Here is a 9,987-nt window from a genome sequence, read left to right as displayed (position 1 = left end):
ATACACATCAATCTTCCATTTCTCCCTAAACATTTTAAGCATGAAAGTTTTATGAAATGGTCCCCAATTATGCGATTGCTGTATAGAATGAATTTTAATTTAAAAAATTTATTTAACACGAAAATTAAGCTGTTTACGTTCCTCCGCTTGAGAATATAGTCCCTCGTTGCAATGCAGAAACACAGCCACAAGTAACTAGCAAAGAGAGGACATTAGCTAGCCAATATGATAAAGGAATAAATGACTTTTTTTGTTTATTTAGCACATTTATTTGAACATTTCCATCGATTGTACAAGCACTTGGAAACTGTCCAATCCCTAGTTCGTCAGGCATTTTCTTTTATGCTCTGGGCATGCTCCCACTGGCGCTGGTCTGTGTCTTCTAGAATATAACTTTGGCGATTTGTTGTTAAAATTGGGTTTCCAATTACGCCGCAGCAAACTCTTGTTTTTATGTCCACTATAACAGACATAATTTCCCTTGCTTTTAACTGAGCGTTTCATAACTTCTAAGAATGAAAATGATTTAAACTATGTGACAGTTATCATTCAACGAGAGCTCAAAATATCACAAGGATCCTCAAGAGCGCAACAAAGACTGCAGAAAAAGATACATGTATCAGATACATGCGAATCCAAGCTTTTTTTATCTACACTAAGAAGTAGTCTTTAAAATTTCTTTATCACACAGTAAAAAGTCAAAATTCTGGGGTGTGCGTATACCAGAGATTGTGGCACGACTTCAGAATGCTGATTGGCTGACACTATCTGATACCCCTCTGATTCGGGAAAAAAGACCTGCTGATCTGTTTTACATACCAGGAAAACAACAGAATATGATTTTCTTTATTCGAAATGTGTATTTTAAACATTTAATTAAGAAGTAAAAACCTTACAGCGTACACAGATTTCTAAGCTTTTCTAAGAAAGAAAAATCACCCGTGTTTCGCGCATAAAAAGTGGTTATTAACTATCGAAACCTGTTTTTATTTATCCTGGCAATCTACCTGATGCCCAACTGCAGTATCTGGGAAGCTCTCCGTGAAACCAAAAGACTCCGGCACGTTCGCCCCGACACCTGCGGCTCTGACAGGCCCCAGCGATGCCTGCTGCTGCCACCTCCGCTTCCCGCTCCGGTCAGCCCTCGCGCCCCGGACACCTCCCACCCCGACCGCCGCGAGACTGATTCGATCCCCCTGCCGCACCAACTCTCGCCGGCCCAAGTCAGGGCAACCACCCACCTGCTGCAACCAGTCCAACCCCAGGATACAGTCCTCGTGGACTGGGGCAAGGTAGAAGGGGTGTTTCACCCTCGCAGCCCCAAACTGCACGGTGAGCGCCCGCTTGCTGAGGACCTCTGCATACTGCCCCGTCACCGTCCTCAAGTGCAGGCTGGTGGTTTCCCATCCTGGGGGTCCGGCTGCCTCGGTGCCTGGCAGGACACCAGGCTGCAGCAGGGTGATGGTCGTACTGGTGTCGACGAGGGCCTGGCGGGGTCTGCCCTTGATGAGGCAGGGAAGAAATATGCCCCGGCTGTGGCCAACCCTTCCCACGGCAGCAGGCGGGGTGAAGCGCTCCTTCTGGGTTTCCGGAGCGGGGGTAGCATCGCTCAAGGGCGGCCTTCCCCCCTTTAGGCCGCCCTGCTCCCATTTCCCGACGGCCTCTGGAGTCCCCGGGGCTCTGGCACCTGGCACTCCCGAGCGATGGCGCTCCCCCGGTGACACTGCTCTGGCCATCTCCTCCTCCCCATCTGATTCCCCATGCGCCGCCTCCGCTGCCCGGCAGGGAGCGCCCCTCCATTGGTGCCCACCGGACTCCTCGAATACGGCATCAGCCTGCTCAGCCAGAGCCACGGCATGCTCCAGGAAGACTGGCACAGTCAGCATCACGTGGCGCTGCACCTCAGTCAGCGCCAGGGCCCAGAGGAACGCCTGGAGCACTATCTCCCTGTGGGCCTTCTCCGGGAGAGTAGGGTAACCCTGGTGGGCTAAGTAGGCCATGTCTGCAGTGACCGGACCCATTGGCTCTCCTGCTAGGCGGCAGCGTTGGGCCAACCTCACCCACAGCAGTCCCGGCACATCCCCTCTCCCACCAAAATGCCTCCAGAGGGCCGACGCCATGTAGTTGTACCACTGGTCCCTGGGTACATCCAGCAACGCCTGCCAGGCCATCCCCTCCAGGACCGCGGCGAGGTGGCATTATTTCTAAATACTTAAATATCACAACGTGTACAAAGCGATCCCCTCGGATTCCAGCTAGTGTGTAATTACGCATCGATGAAAAACCGGAGGTTTAAAAAAAGAGAATTAGCTCACTGATAGTTTTATGTGCAAGCTGTGAACATTTTCACAACTCGTGGTCTTTAAAATGCATTTATTGGTTCACAATCTGACAACGCAATGTAAATCATTATCTTTGCATTCTAAGTCCCTTAATTCACTTTAAGCATAGCTTTCTCACTTTTTAGATTTATTTTTCATACCATCGTTAAACAAAGCAGGAGTGTATACTACTTCCTCATGGGATCAAACGTGGAAAGATTAGAGTAATCTCTAATTATCTCTATTATTTTTTAATACATTTTAGAAAAGTGTCATTTATACAAAAAGTTACATTTTATACATTTTTATACATTTAATTCCACTCGATAGTTATATTAATAGAGATAAGCTCTCTATTAAAGCTCAGATCAAAGATCAAACAGCAAGATCTCATACACTGGGACTGATCTGTGATCTGGGATGTGGTTGAGTTTGAATTGTGGTGCTCTAGCAGGCAAAGTTGTCTGTGCCAAAAAATAAAAACTGGTTTAACAACTCTTAAGCATACTGTAGTTTTTGTTAGACCATTAGACATGCAATACACTTCCTAGTGATCATCTTAGAATCTTTGAGTATGCTGCAAGTATGCTTTTATTTTATATGCACAATACTGCTGACAGCAAGAAGATGCCTATGCTTTTACTCAGCAGCTTATTAAAAACAGCACCAATGGTGTTCAAACCGATTTTTTTTACACAGAAGACTGACACAGCTTCGCGCTGTGAATCTGTTTTTCTAAGAAAACATGTTCTTGGGGGGAGGTGTCTTTCTCTGGAAGACTCGCCCCCTTCTACTTTGAAAATACCTGTGAAACCGGTTTAATTCGGCAAAGCCAGCACTCCCGCATAGAGTGATGAAAACCGCACAGCGCCAGGCGAATGCACATTAAAGTAGGGCTTTTGGGCTCTTGTGGATTTGCGCCCTAGAGTACAACCTGCGGTACCGCTGTGTACATACAGTACGAACATGTTGTGATATTTTGAAATATAGAAAATGTCAATATACTGTAGTGTCCATAATATTTGCTATATTAGTTCTTCAAATAAATGTTTATTTGTTAAAAGAAAACCCATAGCAATTGCAGGATTTGAACACCCATCCTCACGCTTATACTGTAAATCACACTTAAGCTGTCACGCCACCAAGGCAAATCATGTAACATATACTGAAACAACAACACACATACAAATGCAGCCATTCAAAGTGCGCGTTACAGACACGTACCGCAGGTGGCGTCGCGCAGTGTGACGCAAGATGACGCGCGGCACTGCAGTACGTGATTGGTTGACCGACAGGGGCACTCGTGGTCCGTTGGTCTGTCGTAGAAAGACTTACAGTAAACGTCTTTGCTGTGCCCGTTGTAGATATTGAATTTTACCACTGAAGGGAAATCTTAGTAGCTGAGCATAAAAAGAATAGGAGCATACTGTAACGCGTGTGAAGGTCATAAACGATATTAATTTTGGAACATAAACATACAGTATATGGCTGGTCTTGGTACTTTAAAGAAAAAATACACACCAGTATTCCATTTCTCCCTAAACATTTTAAGCATCGAAGTCTTTAACTAAAGAGATACCGGAGTCAACAAGCATACTTTTAGAATTTGATTAATAGGGAATATAATATGGAATCGCGTATCTAAAGAATTTAATAACGATATGATTATATTCGTGTACTGCGACAGGGCTGTGTAGGGCTGTTTCGCCTTTCTCTTCATGCAATTTCCCCTGTAGCCTACTGGTCTACGTGCCTGCTTGCCAACTCACGGGTTGTGTGTTCAAATCCAGCTGGTGCTGGACTCTTCCTTTAACAAACATTTCTTCGAAAAAATAGAATAGCGATATCATGGACAATCAATTGACTTTTATATTTCAAAATATCACAACATGATCGATTGTAAGTCATTTTTGATAACAATGAATAGTCACCTTCTTCCCTTCTGACAACGGTCCCTGCTTCTGCTTCCTGCTTCTATTGTGTGTGTGTGTAATAGAGTAAATTTTTATAAAGAAATGGAGGCTGGACAGCATGCGATACAATATAAACATTTATATTGATTTAAATCGTGTTTTGATTTAAATCGCAAACGCGTGTTTAATTATATGTGTTTTTTTAATCATAATCAGGCTAATGCAACATAAATTGATACAGTATCTCTGTCTTCTAGGTATCTTAAACTTTCAGCATAGCTTTCTACCCGTTTACATTTATATTTCTTGGGATTTTGGGATCAAACGTGGAAGGATTAGATTGTAATCGTTTTTATTTTTCAACTACGTTTTAGAAAAGTGTAATCTATACCTGCCCAGACTGTACGCCTTCCTAAACCCCGCCTTTCACTAGTGTCCTGCCCTTCCCTGCGCACCCCAGCCGGGCGCTCTTCGGCCTGTGCCCGGGAAGAATGTATATTTTGATATTTACACCCGGCACGGCACCGAGGGAGCGTCTGCATTTATAACTTAGTTTTTAAAATTAGTCAAGCAATATGAAGCATCTCCTTTTACTTTTAAGTCCCTTAAATACATTGAGCACAGCTTTCTCACCACTTAAGATTACTTTTTTGATACCATCCTTACACAAAGCAGAAACTTTCCGATGACATACGGTACAAGTGGAAAGATTACAGATTTTAATCGTCTTTAATTTTGTTACGTTATACGTTTTAGGAACGTTTCATCTAAACAAACACCACAAAACTATTCTCGATTGTATTTCTGAATGTTATGTTACACCTACAGTAGTTCACTGCTTTAAATACATCGAATTAAGAATGTTAGGTGTAGCAGTTTAGATCTTTTTTTCTTAACCAGGGAAAATCTGATCATGTTTCTCTATAACAATAATAAAAAACTTTATTTTACATATCACCTTTAAAAGTGGCATCTCAAAGCAATACAGTAGATCGAAAAACAGTTAAAAGGGACCAAAGTAAATACCAAACAAACGCAAACGCGTTTTTAATAAAATGCTTTTATTCATTCAGCAGAGAGTGAGAGGGACATCCAGCAGAGAGAGACACACACACCGGTTTCCATTGACAAAATTGTTTTTTTTCAATTCCTCTTGTCTAACAGGAATGTTTTGTTTGTGGACAGACTGTTAGACTAGAGGAAAAGAGCGCCTCCTTGTACGAAGCATTTCGTTGATCCGATCACAAATTCTTTTCCAGTCGCACGAAGTAAGGGTTGAGAATCTCCGATTCACCATGTGACTAATGGTTTCCCGGAGATTGCAAGGCAAGGCACTTTTGCCTCTGGACCCATCAAAATTTACAGACGTGGTCCACCCCCAGTAAATTTCAAAAGTCACAAGATTTCGAAACACGAGGGCGGCGTAGCGGTCGGCTCTTGCTTTCCCGTCTATGCCGATGCACTGCAAGTACAACCCCCCCTCCATCTCCTGAGTGATGGGTAACAGTTGGATATCTGGGAGAATTATTTGTCCCACTGGCGTCTGTGAATTCCGCTCTGTGAACGGTGCTTCCTGGGGGGAGATAGACGGCGGGGACAGCATCAACAAATTCCTGCGCGGTGGTGAGCGGAGAGGCCGGGATGGAGTGTCCTGAGGCGGTGTGTGCTCTGCGGGGGTCACAGCTTCGGCCAGGCATTGCAACCTGCGCGGCGGGGAGAGGCACTTTTCGGGAGACAGCTGCTCAACTGTTTGACTGCTGGAACATACTGTCTCCTTCCTCTGCATTTTCAGTAGTGTCTCTAGCCTCCCAATCCTCCCCAGTAATGCATCGTACTGCTCCCGCTGCTGCCGAAATGTCTCCACACAGATGCTGCTTCTACATGTTGGCACCCTGGCCAATGGCCGAGAGCAGAGACCCACGGCCTGTGGCAAAATAACATAATTCATGTAAGAAATAAAGTCACACAGTAGTATTCATCAGTCGCGGAATAGACGTCAAAATAAACTTTCTTTTTTACTGTCCTGGTGGTAGATTTCGAAGATCGTTTCGCCCGTGCGGTGTTTTCTTGAAGAACAGGCTATGAAGAAATAATTATAATTGAATTTAAAATTCAAAACGGCAATAATACCTTGTAATATGCGCTGTAATCGCGTATTTCAGATGAAGTCTGCTGTATTTGCTTACCCTTTGCTCTTTGGAAGCTGGGGCAGCAGAATCACCCCGTCTCTTCCAGTAAAAGGTGTTGGTCTCCATACTGTACTGTGGTCGCTGTAGTGCAGGTTCGCAGTTTTTTTTGTGATGGGAGCTCACCCAATCCCTTGGTGTATTTATGCTATATTCACATGTACGGCTAGAATGTTCATTGTCTTCCAATGAAAGGCGGGTGCCTTTTGCCGAAGTCGGGAGACATTAGAGGCTTGCCACACCCAGACTGTTAAACCAACGCATTAGCACGTCAAAGCCCATTGAGGACCCGGGCGCAATAATTGTTTTGTCCCTTGATTTACTGATCTGCATTAATTATGGAAATCGAGTTCCTGCTCTGTGCAGACGACCTGGTCCCGCTGTCGCCCACAGAACAGAGGCTGCGCCAGAACCTGGCACTGCTGGAGCAGCACTGTCAGACCTGGGCGCCGACAGTCAATCTGGACAAGACCAGAGTTATGGTTTTCCAGAAAAAAAGCCAGACCTCAGGGAAACAGGTACAAATTCACACTTAACAATACATTAACACCTAACAACGGGAGCAGGGACGAATTAGGCCAGTACCCACTATTGTTAAACATACAGAAAAGGATATTAAAGTATTGAATATTAGTATTGGCTTTAGTATTAGCCATACAGAACATTAAAGTGCCCCTTTCCCATTCAGCGGGTGCCTGAGCCGCTGTGTCATATCTTCTGACAGTCGCCGTTGTGAATGTCTGTAGAGTGTATCTTATTTTTAGTACTATATTTTTGTATTATATTCCCTATTAATCAAACTCTAAGAGTATGTATCGGCTTGTCCCCTCCTCCTGCCCCTCTCTGTGTACAGTAGAGCCTCCTGTCCAGCCAGCACATGTCCACAGACATTCACAACAGCAACATATCATAAAACGTTTGCACATATAGTTAAATTATTAGTTGTTTTTCAGGAAGTTAAAAAAAACACTTGAACTACTTATCCAGTCTCTCGAAATAAAGTTATTTTTCAAGCAATGCAACAAACGTCGGGCAATGTGTTTTTTTTAATCCAACATTGACAGCCACATCTTAAATCTTGTCAGTCAGCTCTTTTTTTCTCTATTTGTATTGTGGCTTACACATCGCACAACTTTAAAAGCTAGAAAGACAGGTTTTGATTCACATTAGCTGGCGAGCCTTGTTAACAAAAAACAGACAATACCCAGGGAGGGGGAGGTCAAGCCAGAGAGTCTTTTACCCTCTGTCTAAAAACCCAAATAACCTGGGGCAGAGACTACAGGGGGATCATTGCGTGGTACAGAGAGGAGCTCAGTCAATTCTTATGGAATGTGTTTTCTTTCTTCTTTTTTTCAGCATGGAATAAACCTGTTGCTTGATTCATATGGATGCCCGGTTCCGCCGGGGATTCAAAACATTTTTTAGTTTTTTTTAATCGGGTATCAAAGGGAATAGGCAGTTAACCCTGTTCATGCACAAACTGTGGCATGTTACATTGATTTGGGTGTCTCCTCTTGCCAGAAAGCTCTAAATTGCATTTTGGGCACGGTTTTTGACTTTTTTTAAATTGCATTTTGAGCGCGGACAACACATACAAGGGTTAATTGCACAATGAACTGCGCCAAGAAATTTAAAATAGTCTTCTTTAGGTGTGAGGGTGGGAGTGGACTGCAGCAGGCATAATCAGCAAACCAGGAAAACAAAGAACAAGACAGGTGAGACGTGTATCCAGAAAGCGAGTGATCAGAAAAAGGAAATGGTGTTACGCCCAGGTTTTCGACCCAATTGTTTTAACTTGCTAATGCATCAGACACATTTCCTGGCGTATTGTGTTTTAAATAAAATAGGAGTGTCTTTCCCTGGTATTAGCCCATCGGTATGGTGTAAGTTTTATCTGTACCATACCATACAGTATATAGGTACAGAATTCAAGCTGCACCACTGTATCGCTTTGGTAAGGAGATGGACAATGGCCAAAATCACGAAGACTCTCTCACACCAAATAATGAAGATGAAAAGAAACTGGAAGTCAACACGGGACATTGTACAGCAGTTGGCTTCGATGGACATCTTCGTTTCTGAAAGCACAGTGAGACGGCATTATAAAGGGGAGAGGAGGCAAAGAAAATCTAAATCGAGGACAATTCAAAGGTAAATAAATTTCTAAAAATATCTTTCTTGCATGTAAATACAACTATGCACATTATTTTTAAAACTAACTGTTGATCTCTTTTTTTTCAAGTCCTATTGTGCGAGCTATCGACAAACTGACTGATGAAAATGATGAGCTACCGGCGATGCAAGTCCAAAGACGGCTATGGGCTGACCTCGGTGCGACCGTTAGCCCGACATCGATAAGAAGAGTACGCAGGAGGCTTGGATGGAGATATAGAAAAACTAACACATGCCCCATGATAAGGCTAAAAAACAAAGAGGAAAGACTCAAGCAAGCGCTCCAATGGATTGAACAGGGGGAGGCATTTCAGGATGTACTTTTCACCGACGAAACAACAGTGGCTATGGAACAGTTTTCAACAATGGCATTTTGCAAAAAGGGGAGATATGTGGACAAGCCAAAGCCCAAGCATCCACTGAAGGTTCACGTCTGGGGGGGTATATCTAGAAGAGGCCTGGGACCACTTCTTATTTTCGAAGGAATTATGGACCGTGAATTCTTTGAGGAAGTCGTGGTCACACAGCATGCTGCCCCATATATCAGGGAGCAGTTTGGATCAAGGCACCGTCTCTTTCAAGACAACGATCCGAAACACACAGCAGCAAGGGCGAGTCTTATAGCAGAAAGAGTGAACTGGGTGAAAACTCCAGCCGAATCCCCAGATCTAAATCCGATAGAGATGGTTTGGCATTCGTTGCAAGACTACGTTTGGAAAACTGCTAAGTTTATCACAAAGCAGGAACTGATCGATGCGATCTATAAATTCTGGGAGGAAGAACTGACCGAACAAAATTGTATCAATTTTATTAACAGGCTGTTTCGTGTTCTTCCTAGGATTGTTGACCGGGGCGGGGGACATTCGGGAATGTAAGTCTGAGAAAGACAGTCTCACGTTTGTGGACAGTCTGTCCACAAACAAAACATGTAAAAAAAATGTAAAAAAAACAATTACTTTTTGTCAATGGAAACCGGTGTGTGTGTCTCTCTCTGCTTGATGTCCCTCTCACTCTCTGCTGAATGAATAAAAGCATTTTATTAAAAACGCGTTTGCGTTTGTCTGGTATTTACTTTGGTCCCTTTTAACTGTTTTTTGATCTACTGTATTGCTTTGAGATGCCACTTTTAAAGGTGATATGTAAAATAAAGGTTTTTATTATTGTTATAGAGAAACATGATCAGATTTTCTCTGGTTAAGAAAAAAAGATCTAAACTGCTACACCTAACATTCTTAATTCGATGTATTTAAAGCAGTGAACTACTGTAGGTGTAACATAACATTCAGAAATACAATCGAGAATAGTTTTGTGGTGTTTGTTTAGATGAAACGTTCCTAAAACGTATAACGTAACAAAATTAAAGACGATTAAAATCTGTAATCTTTCCACTTGTAC

General features: G+C 43.2%; 1 protein-coding gene across 1 annotated transcript; it reads left to right on the top strand.

Moving 5' to 3' along the window:
- Positions 1–8,149: 8,149 nt before the first annotated feature.
- LOC148828499 (uncharacterized) lies at positions 8,150–9,467 on the top strand. The gene is made up of 2 exons (XM_088924588.1): positions 8,150–8,571; positions 8,663–9,467. Exons 1-2 carry the CDS (start codon positions 8,177–8,179, stop codon positions 9,465–9,467), a joined length of 1,200 nt encoding a protein of 399 aa, XP_088780714.1. The 5' UTR covers positions 8,150–8,176.
- The last annotated feature ends 520 nt before the right edge of the window (positions 9,468–9,987 follow it).

Source organism: Atractosteus spatula, chromosome 9, assembly GCF_055471065.1.
Source record: "Atractosteus spatula isolate fAtrSpa1 chromosome 9, fAtrSpa1.hap1, whole genome shotgun sequence".
NCBI lineage: Eukaryota > Metazoa > Chordata > Actinopteri > Semionotiformes > Lepisosteidae > Atractosteus > Atractosteus spatula.
This window is presented reverse-complemented; position numbering and strand designations above follow the sequence as displayed.